Genomic DNA, 22,333 nt, shown 5'->3' with positions numbered 1-22,333 from the left:
GTGTGTGTGTGTGTGTGTGTGTGTGTGTGTGTGTGTGTGTGTGTGTGTGTGTGTGTGTGTGTGTGTGCGTGTGTGCGTGTGTGTGTGTGTGTGTGTGACTGAGAGCCGAGTTGGATTGGCACAGACTCAGTTTCCACTGTTGTGATCTTTGTTAATGAGTTCTTTTTTCAAATTTACCCTTCAAACAATGTCAAGCGCCAGAGTAATAACCTGTGAGAGGCAGGGCGTGAAAACACGACCGTCTGCTGAAAGAATGTTGCTGTCGTGCACCTGAAGCTTTGTTTTGTTTGCTATTTCGTTTTTATTTTCTAGATTAAACATACGTTTTAAGCAATCCTTATTTTCTTTATTATCTACTTCCAAATTCCTGTAATCTTTAAAAAGACTTTCTGAAGGTTTTGAACTGAATGCTTACTCTGAATTCCTTTAAACTGCTATGTATAGTTCCAGATGTTGCTTCAGACCATGATAGCAAAATGCGCATAATTTACTGAACCCCTAAACCCATGAATTTATAAACAATGAAAAATCTGTTGAAACCAAAAGTTTAGATACACCGAGTAAAAAGACAGGCACATCTTTTTTTGTGTCTTTGTCTGATTTAAAGCTGCAGTATGTAACTTTTGTAACCAACATGTTCTTTTTTTTTACATATTTGTTAAAACTATCACTATGTTGTGACTGTATAATATGAGACAAATAATATGTGACAAAATCAAGTGACTCTGCCTCCAACTTGTGGTCCTACTGTCATTTGCAAAAACGCACTGATGACGAAACAACCAATCAGAGCCAGGAGGAGGCTCTTAGCAACAGCTTGAAAAATGTTTTCATAAATATTTTGTAATGTTTTTAAGCTGTAACAACTTAAATACATTATGATTTTCAGCTGTTGCTGAAACTCTTGAGAGCTGAATACGTATAGTAGCACTTTCAACAATCTCATTGTTGAATAACCCAAATAATGACTAAAAACAATAAATATCCTTAATCTTACCAGTCTACTTATTCAATAATTCAGTAGTAAAAAGGGTTTATGAAATGAAAATGTTTATTTTGTCCACAAAATATTTTGTTTTTTGATTAAAATTTGCTAAACATAAACTGATTACAAGCAATAAATTCACTTGTTTCTGAACCTATTTGTTTATTTAATGGCTTAGTTGCAAAAAATTGGTTTATATTATAAATGGCTATTTTGTACATAAATGGTTCGTGATTCAAATGCGATTCGTTTCGATTAATTACAGACCTTGGAATTAATTTGATAAAAAATTTTAATCCAAGCCCCAGAGTCTCTCACTTTTCTATTCTTTCTAACACCAAGTAAAGAAACTGACTAGCCCAACCCCAGAATGGATTTTTTTTTTTTTTATGATTATCTGTTTAATTTTTTTTTACATTTTGGTTTAGTTATCAGTCAAAACCATTCTTTTTTATGTGTCACTTTTGCATGACCTCTACATCAATCATAAATACATAAATCTGACACATCACATCTGCACCAGTCATCAGCTGCCTGATATTTGTTCTACCTCAGTAGATCTGCGTTAATCCATCGCTGAAGTGGTGAGCACATTTGAAATCATTAAACAATGAAGTGCTGGAGAATTATTCATAGCTGCTGTTTCAGGAATTAGTAACAGTGAGAATGACCAACACTTTAAGCTGCATGATTTTTTTTTGTTGACTCTCAGTTAATTTTTAAAAGCTACCTCTGTTGAATAATGAGCTATCGAGGCACCGCTTATTCTCAGGTGAATCCAGGTTTCATAGCGTGATCTTGATATTTGTCGAAATGTGAACTAGTGCGCCCCCTGAAAACGAAACATCAAATAGGATGTTGAAGTGTTTTAAAAAGAGCGAGAAGGAAAAAGAGCACTGGTAATAAAAACAGAGAAGAGAGTGAAAGCTGTAAGAATTTAATGAACAAACCAGGAATAGTCAGGGAAGCGTCTTAGGCATAGATGATGAACTTTATTCATATTTTGTGTCCTTTAGTTGGCAAGCAGTAGCTAAATCACATAGTAATCCTTGATACATTGAATAAATGGCAAGAGAGGCAAAAAGTCCCACATGATGTACATGTTCATCCTTTCAATGACACAGGAAGCCAGGTATTTTTCACCAACAGTCCTTGGGCGAAACATGAGATCCACCCTGGACAAGCTGCCAGTCTGCAACAGGGCAAACAACATTCCCTCCTCAGGATAATAAAAAAAAAGAAGAAAAACAATGCTTAATCTTACAGGCATGTTTTTGGCCTGTGGGACTACCGCCACTGCCCTGCTGATCAGGATAATAACAAATCCTGTTTAAGATCCAGTTCAATTTGATATTTTAAATACATATGTTATTTATTAAACAAAAGACATGGAGGTGGGTTGAATTCATGATTCATGGTATTTACAAAAATGGTTATATTCTTTTGCAATACCTTTTGGAGAAAGGGCTTCCAGTGTGAAAATACTGGAAACAGCAGCTTAGTCAAATCCTGTCCATTTTTTTGTGGGTTTAACATGTTTGTCACCAAACGATTATAAGTGAAGATACATAAGATGCTAAATGTTCATAACAACGAATCAGTTACTCACAGAACTGAGGTTGAGTCAAACCTATCAGCTTCAACCAAAAGTAGCATTGTTTTGTTCCGAGACGCTGAACTCGTTTAATTTTTTAATTTTTTTTTTACATGCAGTATCCAGTTCCGCCACAAGATGTCAGTGTTCTCTTACGGAAGCTTCCCAGTCAGGAGCTGCTGGCAGGTTCCTGCAGAGCTAAAAAAAACAGTTTAACAAGTTCAACATTAGGTTTGACTGAAATACATTTAACTCACCAAATGTAGGCGATTTATTTCCTAATTTATATTATTTGTAGTTTTTTCCCTCCTCTGTACTGTGAACTCTCCTTTTGGTGAAAAATACAGTGCATTGAAAGAAAAATAATTAGCAAACAAAAAACTGAAAACCAAAAAAAAAAATCTGCAGATAAGCTTTTTTCTTTTTTTTAATGTTAAGAGAATGTTTGCTTTAGGGAAACACTCACTCCACCTTCAAGTGGAAAACAAAGTGGGTTTCCTTAGGGGGGGAGTCTTCTAAATGTTTGTGTAACGTCAGCACAATGTAGAAGCTTTTCACATTAAGTATTTATTGAGGTGTTGCAGATGTTGTTTTCTGTGCAGAAGTTTTGTCTTGCAATATTTGTTCCTGCTGCACAATTGACCGCTTAGGAAGCTGCAACGCCACCATGCACGCATGTTTGCATGTACACGTGTGTATGTGTGTGTATGTGTGTGTGCCTTCCACACACAGATGGGAGAAAGCGACTTGCACTTATGATTTTATGCAGAATATTTCTGAGCGGAATCCACTTTTCAAGGCAAGAAAACACCCTGGAATAGTGTTGGGAAGAAAATATCCGCAATATAGCAAAGCAAACGTATTAATATCTGAAAAAGAAGAATATGTTTATTTTCTAATAAACACACATTCGAAATTAGAAATGCATAAAAAAGAAGCACAAGTTGTCTTCAATATTTATAAACTATTAATGAATTTAAATAATAGAATGAAAAAAAAGAGTGTAATTGCAAAATGCATAAAAATAAAAGTATTAATGATGACAAAAAAATAAAAAAATCTTTTGCAAACCCTGAAACATGAGGCGCTAAATGACATTGTTTTTAATACCAGTGCTGCTGATGACCCATCGACTTGCATGTTGTGCGTTTGTGGGGCCGGCCAGGCTGCTGTGCTGCAGCTGCTCAAAGCCTTTGTGGCTCCCTGGTGTTTTAGTTGATGAGGTGTAGTTGGTGTCTCCAGATGAGGAGCGAGCGTGCTAGTCGCCCCCCTGATACATTATTAATAGTTGCTAGACTCCAGGCACTGCTGCTTTTCCTCCTCTGAATTTCAGCCTTTCACGGCTTCTTCTTTTTCAACTCCTGCGCTCATCTGCAACCACCTCCGCCGCAGACTTGCTTTGTTTCCCGTGCAGCTCTGTTTTATGTTTTCTTTTTTTCTTCTTCCCCTCCTGTTTACTCGAACCCCCGCTGCTGCTCTGTCTCCTCATTGTTCTCCTGCAGCACCATCATCATACCTGGTTTTGTGATTAGGGTGCCTGGTGAAGACTTTTGCTCCTTTTCTGTGCTGCAAAACGTGCCAGCTGCTGCTCATAAAGGAACAAAAACCCTGCTTTGGAGGCTGGAACAATAAATCACTGTCTTTAATTTTAGTGCAGAGATTGTTTGGCCGTCTCTGACGTTCATTCAGAGGGAAGAATGAGGCTTGCCTGAATATGACAGGTGTGTCTGCTCAACAGCACAAAGGAAGACAGAATGAGCAGAAAGAAAAACGGTTTGGCTGAGCGGGAGGAGAGAGGGAGATTTCTTTGACGACAGGTAGCTGCTAATGAAGTCGGACATTTCAAGGATTTCCCCGAATGTCAGAACAGGTTCTGGTTCTGTTATTGTTACAGTGAAGAAACTGAGAGGGCTCTCAGATCTGTCTGTTAAGGAATACATTGCAAGGCTGGTCAAATGTTGACAATGAGCTTCTCCCGTCATCCTCACCGTATTTGACCCCTCTTCTTCAGAGTTCATTTCATTTCCTGGCACTGACTTGGCTTTTAAACACAGTCCAAAACATAGAGTTGAGTTTAAGGCCATTCCAGAAGTTGAATGTTCTTAACTTTTCTCCCAGCTACAAAATGCATTAAATTTCTTTACAAATTCGAGTTCATCTGACATAATTGCACTGATTCAAAGGAATTACATTAAATTCAAACTTGTGAAAAATAATGGTGTAAAAGCACCTTTAATGCTTTTACACAGCGAATGTGACATTCGCACCTGTGAACTCATGTATCCAATAACAGATCTAAAAGCTTCATTATCAAGTCAAGTTTTCTAAAAATGTAACAAAAACAAAAACACTTTAATTTCTCGCTGAAGGGCAAATCATTTTTTATTTTGCCTAATAAAAAGATGGCAAAAATCATACAACATTTTTGAGAAAGCTTGACTATAACATAATCGTCTAAATTTCAATTAAACGACTGTAGCCCACATGTCCTAGTTTATATTTTGAAAACAGATGAGATTCTAAGTGAAAGCTCGGTTGTGCTTCATGGTTCTGTCATGAAATAAAAGATTAAACTCCGATCAGATCAGAGTCTCTCTTTGGACTTTGTACCCGTGTAGATATTTTATTTTTTAAAAACTCAATTACTTGCACTATTTTATGGCAATATTCTGGATTGATAATTTAGTGAAGTACTTTTTCGTCAGTTTTCCTGTCACAGGTGAAAGCAGACATGCAGAGTTTAAATAAAATGGTTAAGGAGGAAATTCTGAAGCTCAGTTATGAACTCTATAACGTTCTCGATGAAGGAGGACGTTTGTACCTCGTCTTTAGTGAATATAACTTTTAGTAATGCAGAAAGTCCCTGAGCTTCTATGGACTTTTAAACCCACTCATTAAGCTTCAGCTCATTAATGAAGATCAGTTCGGACTCATTCCGTCTCCAATCCTCCGTGGCGAAAATTGGATTTTCCTTTATCACTTCTGCACTCCAGTGATGCAAAAAGTAATGTGATCCTCAAAAATAACATCCCCATGACTGCTCTCAATTAATATTCTTTTATTTAATCCCGTAGATACTTCCAGCCTAAAGTCCTGGTAAACTTTGACCTCCAAGGCTTCTTAAACAGTTTGACGAGGTATAGCTATAATTAGGTGTAAATTAAAATCTCCATTTGAATGCTGACTTACTCAGATTTTCGTTTTTATGTGCCTATTTATTTGACAATAAGAAACATGTAGTTGTGTAAAAAAAAAAAAAAAAAGCAAAACTATCATTCATGATGCAGCCTAATTAGTCATTTCGCATGTGGATGAGTTGCTAAAGATTTACAGTGACCATCTTGGGCTTAAGGGTAAATACTCCACACACAGAGTGAGAGTGCCCCCATGTGGTCAAATTATTGCTGAATGGATGAAAAAGAGAGGTCCAATTCTAACCAGCGACATACAGGAACGTACAGGTTATGGCTGACATGGTGAGGGAACCTTCAGTAGTGCAGACAGAGTGTCCACGTGCAGAAGCATGATATTAGGTAGCGTTATCAACATGTCAACAAAAACATGGCATCTTGCGTTAGCCTCTGCATATATTCATAAGCCATTAAAAGACCAATAAGCACTGGTGCGACAGCGGTAAAAGGCTTGAGTTTTAGACAATGATGAAGGCCAGCAGGAACAAATATGATCACCAAAATACAGCAGCTTGAGGCTTTCCACATCCTCTGACACGTCATGGGTCTCAACAATCAGCATTTTTGGCAAGTTTGACATTTATGGAAAAGATAAACCGAAAAGTGTTCATAGACAGGACCAAGGTTTTACTGTAGTCTCAGCGCAGCTATCTGAAAGGCATCTGAGCCTGAGCAGACAGTTACATCATTAAGACAATTCTAGGAATGTGGTGTGTGTGTGTAAATGTGGCAAAAGAAATTATGGCTGGATGGTAATAATGCCAGAAAGTAAAGAAAAAAACCCAAGCTTGTGGCAGCAGATAGAGTCCTTCTCAGATGTCCGTGCCCTTCACTGGATCAGAATAGCCTAATTAGGATAAATTATTTATCAGGATGGCTTTTCTCCTCAGCAGTTTTGCGAAGAGAGCATTCACTGCAAATAAAGTGTCTGCCTGCCTCCGAGTCAGAGCCGCTTAGCGATGGGTGGGCACATTTGTCACCAAAACGAAGTCTAAAGTGAATCAGTCTAAGCAGATTCACCAAGCAGCAGCTGTCAGTTGAAAGGTTAGAGAGATTTTCTGTGAGTTGTTAGTATTTGGGGAGTCGTCTTCTTCATCATGACTGACTGACTGAGGCTGGCAGATATTATGGCTTCTTGCCCATAATGACAGGACATATTTTTGGAAGTGTCATTGTAAGGATTTCAAAACAAGGGACTGATTGTCGAGCTTGGTTGAAATGATTCAACTTCACTTCAAATCAAGAGCTAAAAATATCTGGGACAAAGGCGATCCAAAACAAACCAAAACTAGGTTTGGGATGGAGAAATGACTTTCCTAAAGACACATTTTTTGTAAAACGACAACAAAGAAAAGTGGCTATGCTTAAAAGTCAGGAAAGCCACCAATACAAAACTAAACTATGAGATCTGAAGAATCAAAGCCATAACTAAGGAAAATGTAATCTGTTAAGCCAGCAGCATATCAGTACTTATACAAAAGCAGAAGCTCTGGCAGTTTTGTCCTGGAAATAAAAATACTGCTCATTTATTTAATCCATCTCCAGAGTTTAAGAGCAACATGCGTATGCTTTGATGTGATTTTCCGAGCCAGAAACGTCAACAGAAAACAGAGACATATTCTGTATACAAAATGAATGAGGATGTCAAATAACTGATTTAAATCTCTGACAGGATTTCATAGCGTCAAATGAAATATCAGCTAATGCGTAAAGTCTTAAGACCGCAGAGGAGATGAAGTCTTGAGTCAAATATTTCTGAACAGAGTAAACCCAGCTGTGTGTGTGTGTGTGTGTGTGTGCGTGCGTGTGCGCGTGTGGGTGTGCGTGCGTGTGTGTGTGTGTGTGTGTGTGTGTGTGTGTGTGCGCGCGCGCGTGTGTGGGTGTGCGTGTGTGCAGGAAGTGTGGAGTCTAAATATTTAAAGGAGCTGCGATTAACGATCAGACAAAGTGACTCCATCAAAACAGAGAACTAAATGATAGACCAAATGAAAACATAAGACATTAATCCAGTCAAGACTCTCATATCCAGTTTCCCTGTGGTGCAGATAGTTTGAGCCGACACAACGTGTACCGTACAGCTGAAGCAACATGTTTACATACGCTGTCTAACTAGATTAAAAGAAATATTTCCTCACTGTTTACTGTTAAATCATTAAATGTTTCCTGTTTTAGGTTAGTCATGAACTTAATTCTTTTTGCTAAAAGTCAGATTAATGAAAGAAGGGAGAGTCTCAACTTTTTTCTTTTCTTTTTTTTTTTTTACATTTCTTTTGTATTTGGTAGAATTGCCATTTAAACTTCTTGATTTGGGGGACAAACATTTTTGGGATCTTTCTACAAGCGTTTGATGGAATTTGGTTTATTCCACCTGACAGAAACAGTCGGCTTTGTAGGCCACTTTGCTCACACACACCTCTTAAGCTCAGACAACAAATGCTCTGTTGGACTGTGATTTGTGATGGCCTGTTCAACATTGACCTTTGGCTGCATGGCTTTTGGAAAACCCACTAGTGACCAAGCTTCAACTTTCTGGCGGATGTCTCGAGTAGTCGCTCCAGTATTTCCACCTAATGTTCTTTCTTCATGATATAATCTGTTTTGTGATGTGAACCAGTCCCTCCTGGGTCATAAAGCCTCGGAAAACGATGCTGACACGTCATACTTCACTACTGAGATGGTGCTGTCAGGGTTGTAAGGCTTCTTCTTTGGTCTTCACGGTCAGAGAGTTCATTTTTAGTTTAATCAGAAAATAGGACATGCTCTAAAATTAAGCTCTCGGCTTCTTCCTCTCTGAGTGGACTTTCAGGCCGCATTTTCAACAGTATTTCGCTTTTATTTTATAGTGTTTTATGCAAAAACATCTGAGGCGTAGGACTAGTCTCCTCTCTGAAGACGTTTACATGGTGTTTAAAATTAAATACAATCTTATAAACATGTGAATGTGGCTCTTTCAGACAGCTGGAAATTGTACGTTTGGATGAACCAGACTTGTGGAGACCCATCATTCTCTTCCTACCTAATTTCTGTTTTCTATGCGAGAGGAAGCAGCTTGTTTAAGGTGTTGTCTTGAGATACATTCACAGGTGTGTCTCCGATTAATCTGTTATAAGCTTACAAAGCTGACACGTACATCTGGACTTTATGTAATTGTTTAAATGCATATTAATGTTATGTAAATAATAATTAAAAAAAAAGAATCCTACCCCCATAACTCACTAAGCAAATCCTTTCACATTAAGCAAATAGAAATGGTTTTGGTAATCCTGTCTGATCTAAAAGAGGATAAGCTTCGTCTGATTTATCAGTGAGAAAAACATTATGCAACATTTATACAGTGTATGTGAGCCTCTGCTTTCAGCTCTATTTACAGCATTGTATGAGTAAATCTGACATTACACGAGGAAATGTATTTTATTTCTGAAATTCTTTTTTTCAAGTCATCAGTTTCCTCTGCAAAGTGGTGAAATACTTTGTGCTTTTTATTCCAACCAAAATCCCAGGAATATAGATTTTATTTATTCATATTTTACAGCAAATTAAGCTGGAATCTCTAAAGTATTAGAAATAGTTGCGGATCTTGCTGCTGAACTGACACAAAAAAAACCTCAATAGTAACAATTAGCTAAACAGATGAGTTCCAGTCAGAGATATGAAGAAACACAGAAGTTTAAGAAAAATGATTTTATTATTATTTTTTTTTACACTTTTAGAAAGCAAAGTTTTAAAGCACAAAGATTTACTCTGTATATAAACACCTCTTACTTGGACTAAAAAAATGGGAGCATTTGCACATTGTGCTTAGATTGCAAAGTCTATACAACCACTCTGGGTCTGTGGCAGAGTCACCAGTCCCAGTAAACATCTTATTGCATAAATCACACTGACCTCAAAAGGTCGTCAGGTTGAAGATTTCTGTTAAATCAGAGATTCTACTGAAGTGAGAAGAAAAGAAGTTTCCATACCCATTTTTACACAGTGAACAATAGCAGCTTAGTAAAGCTGTTGCACATTATCCTAAAACAAGAAAGGAAAAAAACTCAAGAAGAAATGCAACAAATCAGTTGACAAAAACCTGCAGTTGTGCTTTTATTAACCAAAACAAACTTAACCTGCAGATTATGAACCCGACAGATCTTGGAGAAGAAGACGCTTGCAGCTCTCGGTTGGTTTCCCTCCAAATCAGCAGCAGACTAAACTAACCACACTGGCTGCTGCACAAATCTCCTTTTTATTATAAGGAAGCTTAACATGAGTTTTTTATTCATTTTTCTGTTGCTATAATCTACTCAGTCTACACCTACAATTGAAAGGCAGTGTTTCTCCATAATGTGTCTGTGGAGGCCTAACGCCAAACGCTGAATGGAAGTCAGTTTGCACAAATATATACAAATAAACATACCCGATAAGTGACTTTGGTATAAACAACATAGACATTTGCATGAAAACAAAAAAAACTTCCAGTCATGAATGTTCCTCTTTCGAAGACGTATTTTTGCCTCGCGGGTCAATTATGTGAATACTGTCGAGGAGGAAAATGGAGAAAAGATGATTCATATGCTTCTCGGTTTTTAAAATAAGTAAAAAACTTTGTACTAAAGAAGAAACGCGCAAAAAAAAAAAAAAAAAAAAACACGGAGTGAGTAAAAGGTTCCATTTCCAGGATAAACCAAATAGAATGACATGTCTCGGCTTTAAAAGGATTAACTCAATCCAGCGCCGCATCAAAATAAATCACAGGGTCCTTCGATTTTGTCTGCTTAGCGCGCATTAAAACTTGAAAGCTGACTGTGTGGGAATACGATCTGATCTCCGATTACACAATTTTTCTAAATGAAAATCCCCACCAGCTCCCCGCGAAAGGATGAATCACCCCGAAACTCCCAGTGTTAATCTATAAAGCAGATCGATCAGAGCTCCATTGATGCCGAGGAGAAGCTCCACTTTGTTTGGAGAGGGCGCTGACTCATCCGCAGCCAGCGACCGGAACCGCGCGCGGCCTCTCCACCCTATTAGCCGGGTGAGTTGTGAGCGTCCTCCGCGTGGCTCGGATTAAAAACGGTTTGGTTCACGCTCTTAGAGGAGGTGAGAGGGAGCAACAGGAGTCTGCAGGGACCGGCAGCGTCCGTGTTTGAGAATTTACCTCCAGCTGCTGCTGGCATTGTCTGGATCTAAACGCTTTGAACCGACGTGACAGCTGCGGCTCCGCTGCCCACATCCGTCTACCTCCACGCGCGTCGACACCACCCACACACCACCCACTGGGAATAATCGAGACTAGAGTGCGACAGAAGAAAGGCTTCTTAAGATGGAAACACTCGCAAGGAAAATGAACAACAATGGTTTAATTGTTTGACAGCTAAATTAGGAGTGGAGTTTTCTTTTATAACTCGGCAAACAAAAGCATTGGTAAGTGAGGCAACAACTATTTCCAGTCGCAGTCGTGTTGCCAACACGTCTAAGAAAGGGGAACATGTTAGCTTCGGTCTGTTCTTTTCCCGAGTCGTATACTTAACTCTCCACGTTTGTAGGGACCCCTTGTTAAAAAAAAAGCCTAAAATAAATCCATCCTTTCTTGCAATACCATAATCACACACTGAAGTTTTGAAAATCAAACTAATGATTGGAGCCTCTAACAGAGGAAGAAAAATGTAACAAACTTTTTTCATGTGTAGGAAAGACATTTCTCTTTGCCAGTCTTCAAAAAAGGAAAGACGAGAGCACGCCATTCAAGTAAGACGTGTATAAAACTCGTAAATTTCTACAGTTTAAAAGCACTGAAGATGCAATGAAACGAGGATACGGAATATATCCATACAAAGGGGGAGGATGGTCAGAATGCTGTCTTAAAGAAATCCTTAGGTTTGAGTTCATTAATCTGAAAAAAAAAAAAAAGAGTCTAGACTGGGATTATGCACATAGAAGACGAGATGAAGGTGTTTTAGGCATTTTTAGTCGGGGTGCTAATAAATATGGGGGATGCTGCAAAGGAATGGCCAATGTTTCTTTTGCAAATTTTTCTTTTCCTGATCTGTGATTAGCTGCAATCACCTTGGTGCTCATGCCGATTCAGAAGAAGTCTCACAGACGACACCTTAACTTTCCAAGGTGAACCCAAAGAGAAGCAGAGGTTTTTCTTTTGCCTGCGGCCTGGTTTGCCGTTTTAGTGTCCTATTAAAAAAACGCAGCAAAGCAGCTAAGAGGAGGTTGTTGGTAGCAACAGCGTTCACAACCGTTAAAGATTAAAGCTTGATGGGTTTATCTCAGATACACTTCTGCTATCTCCTTGGTTATCCTTCAGAGCTGACTTCAAACAGCTTGTTAGACGTCTATTGTATATTTTTAGACAAACTAACAGATGAAAAAATGAGAAGGGAGAAAAGAAAACTGAGATAATCCTTCACCGTCATTATTATATCTGTGAAATGTGACTAAAACTATCAATGAGCACGCTCCAGAGAAATATAAACTATCTTTTGATAACATTAACTTCTCTTGGCAAACATTTGAAACACACTCTGATTTTCACAGCTTACTTCAGTAAACTTCTGAAATCTGATTTAAAGTAGAAAACGTATAAGAGAAATCTTGATGCATTAAAGAAAGTCAAAAATGTTCCACTGTGTATTTTTTTTTCCTACATAGATTTTTTTTTTTTTTTTTTTTTTAACAAAACACACAATCGTTCTTTATGAATGCAAACACTCACGCTGAAACTAGGTCTGTGTAGAATTACAAACACTAGCTCCAGGGACACAAAGTTTGAGCTACAGTCAACGTAGCATAAAATGTCAAACCCGCAACAGTGGACACAAAGTTAAAGTATCGCAACTAATTTTTCAGGTCGTTAACCAGAAGTGACTCACTCACATACACACACACACACACACACACACACACAGACACACACACACATCTCTCTATAAAATCTTCTGCTTTGCTCGTACAGCCTAAACATTGATTCTCTTCTAAACTCAGCGGTAAAATCTGCTGAGTTCGACTAGTTGTGCTTGGCACGAATCCCTTTTAAGTAGTTCTTCCAGCGCTTCACCACATCCCTGAAGATGGGAGCGTTGTCTATGGATGCCAGCAGCTGCAGCTGGTTAATGTGCGTGGTGTGATAGTCCCATCGGGCCAGGTTGGGCGCCGTGCCCAGCATGAAGTGACGCAGGTCGTAGATGCTCCCGGACCCCGTGTCGAAGAGGGGCAGCATGGCCTTGAGGGACTCCATGCCACGGCTGAACAGCTGCCCCGCCTCTCTGCCCAGGATCTCTCCCGCCGTGTCAGCAACGTCGTAAAGTCCCAGCAGAGAGTAGATGAAGCCGTTGAGCACAAACGAGCTGGGCGTGGTGGGGTACTCCTCGTACCAGTCATACTTGTTCATGAACACTGCTTTGACCCCGTGCTGCGCTGAAGGCACCTTGTACGGTCCCACCGCCTTGAGGGCAGCATTGAGGTAAGCCTGGGTCTTGGTGAGGAGGTAGGCTCTCACCAGGGTGGACATGGCCTGGCCCTGGGCCATGGCCGAGTACCAGCCGGGCTCCAGGGGCCGGAAGCCCTCGCCCAGTTTTCGGGTGACCATGATGGGCCACCCCCCTCGCTCGTCCTGGTTGCGCACCAGCCAGTCACTGGCGGCGAAGAAGGCGGCCATGTGAGCAGTGGTGGAGATGGTGACGTTGTCAACAAAGCCGCGTCCATGCAGGACTAGCCGCACCACCCGTCTGGGCATGATCTGGGCAGAAACGCAGACAAGATTAAAAAGACTCAGAGTCTAAATTTATGACTTTATTTTAAAACTATTGTAACAATCACCCCCATAAATAACATCAATGTTAGGTTTCACCAATTCAAATTCAAGACTTTTTAAAACCACTATTACAAACTTTAAGACAGAAACGAGCAAAAAATGCTTTTTTCAAGGGAACAAAATGTAACTTTCTGGGGTCATTTTGTGGCTCTTGGTAGCAGCTTTGTGATTCTCACATGGCATATAACTCGATACAGCATTAACCCCTATAGTGTCAAGCATTTTTTGCACAGAATGCATGCAGCTTCATATGGGCTGGCAACAGAAGAGAGTCAGTGGCGAAGGCAAACATCGTCCCGCCAACTGCAAATAGTTTTACTTTTACCTATGATGGACTCAAAAAAGTTAAATAGCTAGCAACTATTAGCAACGGTTTACTGGTACCCATAACTGCATCAGGACATTTTATTAGCAAGACATGGACTTTTGCATAATAGAAAAGTCTTGTGAGAAAAAGAAATCTTCCTACAATATAAGAGGTTACATGGTTATACCAAGACAAAATTTAAGACTAATAATTGTTTTTAAGGCCAACATTTTATTTAATGAACGTAAGTCACTTTACAGACTTAATTTTAGATACACGAATTTAATGCTTTTTCAGGATGTGCGGACATCTTGCATTAACTCAACTAAAGTAACAAATGATCAAAGTCAAATCAGTCCCAGGACTCATCAGTAATTTTATATTAGCAATGATACCACTTGTCAATTGTTTTTTTTTTCTAAAACTGCATCCTAAAACAATAATAAAATTTTATAGAAAGAGATGTCTAATATCAATTAATGTCTGCCAAATTTCTAACTAATTCATAAAGTGAATAAAACTTCAGGTATTTTTTGGTCTCCAAAAAAACTGGTAAAGAATTTTATGCATACATTTTAAACTTTTAGTTTAATTCTGTGCTATGTAAAGAATGGAAAAGATATTCAATAGGCTTTTTTGGGAAAAAAAAAAAAGAAAAGATTAACGGTACTGTAAACAATAACCTTTCAAATAAACTTTCCATAACTTTTATCCACAAGCGAGTTTGGGTTTGAACCAACCTTTGTGGCTTTGACAGCCTTCGTGTTCGACAACCCGACTCCCTTCCTGAGGTCGGTCAGCAGGTCTCTGGTCAGCGTGCTCCAGGAGGATCGAGGCCCGATGCCGTAGGTGACGTCACGCTCTTTGAAGGCGATGAGCTGCGTGTTGGTAACGTAATGGATGGTGAAGGGAGGCCCCTTCTCTGTGGTTTCCAGGACCACCGACACACTGCCGTTGGAGGCAAACTTTAAGTCCAAGCTGAGGATGAAGTCTTTCGAGTTGCCCAGCTGCAGGGAAACGCCCTCTGAGGAGTCTGTGAGGGGTTGGTGGGGAGTAATGGAGGGAAGGTGTGAAAGATGAATAGAATTAGCTGAGATTTTACAGCAGTGTATTGGGTCAAAAGAAGAAGAAAAAAAAAGACTCCAACCTCACTTGACTTATATAAAATGGCTTCTGACGAATTCTGGATGACCTTTTCCAGCAGACTGACTAGGAGCCTTTTTATCTGCATCTTTTAATGCACTCTCCTTTCTTGGTTTATTTATATGAGCTTTCTTCTAGTGCAGAAAATACTTTCCCACTTCCAAATGTTCCCAAAAAATATTCTGCAAGCTTTGAAATAATTCATGGTCAAAACCGTTCTCTCTTACCAGCAAGCGTCTTGTATTGTTATCAGTCGCGTGAAGTGCCCTGCTGTATGCGTGACAGATAAATGGAAGACATGCAGAGTGCACACACACCCAGACAAACCTCTCATGGGAGGCGCACTGCAGATGTGTCACCACACACTGAGATTAATTAGGAGGATGTGAGGAAAAAGGGGCCTTGTAGCGACAAGAAGCAGATGAAAACATCGGATAGAAAGAGATGTGGTGCTGCAACTTTTTCATCTGCGTTCCTACATTGCTTCCCTGCAAAGCTCAGAGTTAGAAAGTTCAGCTTTTCACCCTTCTCCTCCAGCTCTGCACCGAGAGAGTTGCTTTAATGTCGGTTTAGTTCAGGCAGTTAAGTTGGCGCCAACTTTGCCTCGAGCCCCCAAAGCACCAACTTCTTCAAGAGTCAGCTCTCTCTGTCGGCCAGGCTCCCTTGGTCTTCAAGGAGAAAATGAAAAAGATTTTTTTTTTTTTTCCCTTTTTCTAATCAGGGCTTCCCAGAGGATAAAAGATGAGAGGATATAAGTCCAGGAGAAAAAAAGGGGTAATGCAATGATGGGTCACACAAATGCTCCCAAAGCCAGCAAAAGTTTGGAGAGAGTGAAAATGAGGCAACAAGGAGCAGACAATTGGGAATCAGAAGACAGAGAGATCTCACATGACAGGAGCTGGGAAAGCAGAAGCAGATGAGTCCGACTGAGACACAAAAACAGTCGATCAGGGAGAGAATGAGCAGAGAGACAGTCTGGCAGGGGCCTCTGGATGACTACGGCTCTTTAATGCACTCATAAATCCATTACTTAAGGCAAAGCAGAGGGTAAGTGGATTTGTACTCTGGCCCTGTGATTACTCTGCCATCAATAAAGGATGGGCAGGGAATACAGACGAGATTCCACCTCCACCGCTCGGCTCTGCGGCTGTTTAGCAATCAGCTGGGAAACAGAAATGACACGCTGCTGGAAATATGTCAGCGCAGACCGAGCTTGGGCACGTTGGTGAGCAAGAGAGATGGGCGCATGAAAACATATGCACAGTTAGGACCTGCAGTGCACATCAATGGCACAGGAACATGTGACAAATGACGGGGCGACAGCAAAACACGCGTGTGATTATTCATTCGCAATGTCTGCATTTTTTATCCACACCAGATTTTCACACCGTCCTCAGAGAGTACATGCAAATAGAATGGGTCTTTTTTTGTCCATTTTATTTTTTACATTTCAGTCTGCGTATGATTTAATCCATTAATTCCAAGGAGGTAATTCCGGTCTGCTTGTTTTCAACAGATAACAGCCTTAAGACCCCAAGTTATTTAATTTTCTCTCAAATAGGAGTGCACCGATTGCAGTTTTCTAGCCAATCAATGGTCTTTAAAGTAGCCAAATTCCGCTTACGGCCGATACAGATTGTTTGGATCTGAAAAGTCAGAAAATATTGTGACAAAACTGCTAAGTTGGGAACAGAGAGGTGATTATTATTTATTACACACATACAGACATGACCTGGTGGGTGGATCAGTCAGCGCCCTCTCACAGCAGAGCAAAAGGGGACAGCGGCTCATTTTCAGACCTTTGCAGAGGTAGATAAGATTGGTGGAAAAGATCGGTTTCTTATGGATGATTGCAGATCTCAAAACATTAAGAAAACTCGGGTGGTTGGTTTATTGGTCAGCAAATTTTTTTGTTGCACCCCGAGTTGTAAGGAGTATGTTTAATAATAATAAACATACATTTCAAATTGGTTGCAATGGACTGGTGACCTGTTCAGGCCCTATAATACCTCTGCCTCTTGCCCTCTGATCACTGGTGGGAGTTACAGCAAATGATTGAGTGTAAGCTGCTAGTTTGTCTTGTTTCTTTTACATAATTAATTAAAAATAGCTTTGTTTTGATTTTGGTTGAGCTTAAAATAACCTTTGATGATCTGTAGATATTAATGGACACCTGGTTATAGAAGATAAGCAGCTAAATCTGTGATCTCACCACATGGAGGATGCGGAGAACGCGGTATGGTTGAGGATGGGAGCCTAAAAGGAGAAGTGCATAAAACCCACTGCACCACTACCTTCAACCAAAGTTCATTTCCAGACTGACAGGACGGATTATTTACAGCTGCGAGTGCAGACACAGCATGTCTACCTGGAAAGAAGAGACTGCTGCGTTTCTGACTCGTTCTGAGCGCTGCATCACTGAATCCAGCTGGGAGCAAACATCCCAATGTGCCTTCAGCAAGCCGGAGGTCCTCCGTCACATAAGTTGTTTGTCCTGGATATCTGGAGCATCTCTGAACTTAACTCCCAAGCAGTAATTGAAGCGATGGGGAACACCACCTCTCAGTGAGTGACAGTTGCCATGGAAACTCTGGATCCAAGCTGTTGGAGAGACCCTGCTGATCATTTCTTGACCAATCTCCCTCAATGCCCCCTCTCAATTGTGCTAAATAATTTAGGCCCATAACAGTTTTTCTGTCATCTCAAGTGAAAAAGAAAGGACTAAAGTGATCTAAATCAAATGGAGAGCATTTGTCAGCAGAGCTTTGGATTAAATCCCCTCATGTGTTCTTATTTGGGGCCCAGATCTGGGCCCAGTCACCAGAGATCTTATTCCATTTTGGCAAATAAACACAAATCCAACTCCGTTTCTCCCCTTTATGGTCTTTATTTTTCCCACAGTGATGCAATGTTTATTGGTAGAGGCAGCCTGCTCTATTCCTGTGCTGGATTCAGATTGCCTAATGATGCACAGGGGACTCGCCGCACGCATGTAACCCAGTATTACAGTTTTTGATGTCATCTTCACTGTAAACTGTTCACTCTCCTACAGCGCTGTCAGAGCTGTGGAAAAGATACTGCCAACAGTTTCTACTGCTGCCGTCTCACATTTAAGCATCCAACAAGTGAGCTGAGGAGGAATGGCCTGTACTGAGAATCATAGGAACAAAGAAAAACTTGGGGTAACACTTTATTTGAAGGGGTGTGCATAAGACTGACATGACACTGTCATAAACATGACATAACATCTGTCATGAACAAAGAAGTATTTATGAATGTCTATGACAGTTGTAATGAAGTGTCATTTGGTAAATAATGACACTTTTAATGCAAAGTTGCTCCAAAAGTTGCATTGAAAGTCCATTAAAAATGCCAACTTTGCATTAAATTATCATAATTTACAAAATCATGCAAAGTTGGCATTTTTAGTGGACTTTCAATGCAACTTTTGGAGCAACTTTGCATTAAAAGTGTCATTATTTACCGAATGACACTTCATGACAACTGCCATAGACATTCATAAAGACTTCTTTATGTTCATGACAGCTGTTATGTCATGTTTATGATAGTGTTATGTCAGTCTTATGCACACCCCTTCAAATAAAGTGTTACCAAACTTGGTGATGTTCATGCATAATGGAGGCTGTTTTTTATCCTGATAAGAACTGAAATTTATTCTAAAGGAACATGTAAGAATATAATTGGGATTGGCTTCATGACATGTGCAATAAACATGATTAAATGCAAGTATTGCATGCCGATTAGTGCTCCAACTGTAAATGGGGTGCAGAAGTAGACTGTTCTAATAACTATATAGTTTTAGGGGCTCTGACAATCTAGTGATATACAGTGGTATATCTAGAAATACCAGTATTGTCAGAAACTGCTTCAAAGACCATTTATTGTGAAGTTTATCACTGCAAATACCACAAACATCATCATACAAAATTAAACCCCCATCCCATCATGAGAGAAAACTTTCCCACAAAGTAAAATATTCTTAAAATACAACCAAAAGGGATTGGGAACCACTGCTTTGAAGGATGCAGAGTTTGGACACACCTAAAGAGTCCATCTTTTAATTTCACAGTAAGCCCAAAACTTTATGACTCACTGAAAAGCAGACTTTCGTGCACCAATTTAAGACACTTGGCAAAGTACAGCATGCATTTTGGAGAAAGAGTGACCCATATCCTGTTCTTAAGGCTGAGAAGACGGAAACTTATTTTCTAGACTAAGAAATTGAAAGCTAAATATTTAGGACGCGGTAAATCCTAAGTGCTTCAAATGGAAGGCAGCTGGATCTCTTAAGCACTTTAAAAGGCAAATGTGCTTCTGTTTCAGATCCTTACTGATTAAGAAATAATGTTCTGAAAAGGCTTCCTTGTTCATTTTATTACAATACTGAATATTTCATGTATTGTTGAAAAGGCCAAAAAAAAAAAAAGTTATATATAAAACCAGTCAAGTTACAAAAATAAATGAGGATGCCCATTATCATTCCTACAGCAACCTTAAAGCTTTACTCATGTAAAATAGGAAGGGTAAAAACGACAAATCTCAAGCTCTAAAGCCGATGACATAAGAACTTGAACTTTTTATTATGCTAAAACTGTAATCATGCTAGAACACACAACCCCTCTGATAAGCAGTTACATTTTAATCATTTTCCTATGTGAGGCTGTAAGGTAGAGCAAACAGGTTTTCCTTCGCAAGCCGACAAACCTTGAAATACCATCATGCATAAACCAGGGATGATTTCAGACTGCGGGGCTGGAGTGGTGTTGAGTATGTGCAGCTATATACCACCGAAAAACTGGGCCACATTAGCTAAAGCCGCTGGTTGATAAGCAGCATATTGCTGTATTTAACCAATCCCACTGTGTTGCTCTAAAGACCTGGATGCTGCAGCTGCTTTCTGGGACTTTATTTGGCCTAGAGCAGATTTTCACACATTTTGGAAAGAGGTGAACAGTCATGCAAATGTCTGCACAGCACCATGGACACCCAGGCAGAGTAGTCAGACATGTCACACACACACACACATGTATATAAATATATAAATATAAAGGATGGGTCAAAGCAGTTTTTCTGCAATTGCATGTATACATGTTATCAGGATCGGTACAAAATGCGATTCTGAAGCATCAAGCAACCATACGGAGACTGAGAAAATAAAGGTGCTCAATGGTAGAAAGCCTTCGTGAAGGAATGTGTGGATGGTAGATGGCAGGTTATTATCAGGGGACAGACAATTGATCCACTTGTCAGAGACTTTGAGAGATTGTTCAACACCCGTGTCCTAGATACAGCGAGGAGGGAAAAAAAAGACTCAAATTGGAAAGAGAGGGAGGTGGAGGGACAGAAAGAGAAACTGACAGCAGAGGAAGAAAACGAGAAAGTTTGACGAGGGAGCAGAAAGGGGCATTAGAACGGATCCGGAAACTATGACGGCAATGTCGAGGAAGCGCAAGAGTGCAGAGGGATGGTAAGTGGGTGGAAATGAGTAAACAGCAGTGGAAGACTGACAGAAATCTGGGGTAGACAGAGAAGATTAATGACGAAAAGAGGAGAAAGAGAGGAGAGGGGGAGGGGAAGTGATGAAAGCATGATGATCTTGAGGAAAGGATGCCATGAGGACGACTTGACCTGAGAGAGGAGCGATGGGGACAGGGGGTGCAGAGTGGTGAAATGAAAAGAAAAGTGGTGATGATGAGCAGCTGAAAACTGGGGAATAAGGAGAAGGGAGGGAATATAATAGAGACAGCAGCTCAACAGAGAAAGGGAGCGAAGGAGAGAATGTGTGTGTGTGTCCTGGAAATATCAGCATGAGATAAGAGGAGAATAAAGCCCGCTCACAGTCAGCTCTGGGTAAAAAGATTTCGACTTTCTCCCACTTCCAGAAATAACTCTGTCATCTGTCTCATGGCTTTGGTCCTGATACAGCTGTAAACCTAAGCTACACGCCGAATCTCAATGGTAAATACAAAGTCAAGTCCCATTTATTGATGACAAGCCCACCAAGAGACATTGTATGTCTTCTGTTTGACAGCACAATAACTGAATAGTCTTTGACTGGAGGCAAAATTTCTATTTAGATTTAAATCAAGAGAAGTTAAAAGAAGCTTGAAAGGCTTTGCAAATTGTGTTAGAAGCAAACATGACTAGCTTTTAGTCTAAAATGAACAATTAAGAGCACAAAATATTGATATTTCATAATATAATGTTGCACTAAAATGGTGTTCAGGATTTTTAACAGTTTCATGAGATGTTCAGTAACTACTGCTGTAAATAATTACCAGACTAGTCAGGATTAATGAATTTGTTTGTAATCTGCAGCTTTTTGATAATTAAAATGTAATGGAGGATGCAACTAGAATAAGGGTGCTTATTATTTTAAGCTGTTACCTGTTGTCAAAGTAATGTGAGACAACTATTGAGAAAAAAAAAAGGTTCCTAAAGTTTGTTTTCAAGAGCCTAAATTTCTTTTTAAGAAAAAATCTGTTACTAAAAAATATTGCTACAATTATTCCAAAAATGTTCAGCTAAGGTTTTTTATGAGGGCTCTTCCAACACAGCTCGGTCACTTCTTATGTGATTCTATTACCGCAGCTTTGAGTATTGGCTGAAACCGATATTGATCCAATACAATATCACACATACTTTTATTACTTATTTTGAAGTGTGTAATGTTAGAAAAGGCTTGATCAAAGAACAATAGTCAACAACAATAGGCATGAGAGCAATGAAGTCATTTATTATCAACCAATGGGTCTACATGGGGGATATAAGCGCTGCTGAATAGAAATGCTGGGATGGACTAAATGCTGAAGTCTTATACGGAAGAGTTTAGATGCAGGCCAATGTAATCCGATACTTATTCGTTGGCTGATATATGAAATCAATATTGGATCAGGACACTGCAAGTTTTTATGATCCAATTTTGAAAGAAAACAGAACCAATAACGAAAGTAACATGACCTAAATCCGCTTAACAATGCTGACATTAAGTAAAAATGTAAACTAACCTCTTTTAAAGCAATAATACTTGTATAATCAGCCTAGATTTGTAACTGAGATTTTTTAGTGTTAATCTCAATCAAGCTCCTAAAAGCCGAGCTTTTTTTCAGCGTTGAAGTTGCTCTGCATTTTTCCCCACCACAGCTTTCCAAATCGATGTTTGAATGTGTGAGAAGGCAGCACACAACAAACGAAAGTAGACTCTGCCAGAGGCTTAGTGCCCAGTGTCCTCAGTTCCATATGAGCCCTGATATGAAGAAAAGCAGCTGAATTAAATTAGATTCCTCAG

General features: G+C 39.6%; 1 protein-coding gene across 6 annotated transcripts in view; it reads right to left on the bottom strand.

Annotated features, from left to right (window-relative positions):
* Window positions 1-9,436: 9,436 nt before the first annotated feature.
* glceb (glucuronic acid epimerase b) overlaps window positions 9,437-22,333 on the bottom strand; it is a 57,599-nt gene continuing 44,702 nt past the window's right edge. For all 6 annotated transcript variants that reach the window (XM_008404654.2, XM_008404653.2, XM_008404652.2 and 3 more), the window contains 2 exons: window positions 14,622-14,914; window positions 9,437-13,499 (listed from right to left, as the gene is read on the bottom strand). In XM_008404654.2, coding sequence (XP_008402876.1) covers window positions 12,768-13,499; window positions 14,622-14,914 — 1,025 coding nt within the window. In that variant the 3' untranslated portion in view covers window positions 9,437-12,767. The remainder of the gene's footprint in view (window positions 13,500-14,621; window positions 14,915-22,333) is intronic.

Source organism: Poecilia reticulata, linkage group LG3, assembly GCF_000633615.1.
Source record: "Poecilia reticulata strain Guanapo linkage group LG3, Guppy_female_1.0+MT, whole genome shotgun sequence".
Classification (NCBI taxonomy): Eukaryota; Metazoa; Chordata; class Actinopteri; order Cyprinodontiformes; family Poeciliidae; genus Poecilia; species Poecilia reticulata.
The sequence above is the reverse complement of the archived record's forward strand: the minus strand, read 5'-3'. Positions and strand labels throughout refer to the sequence as shown.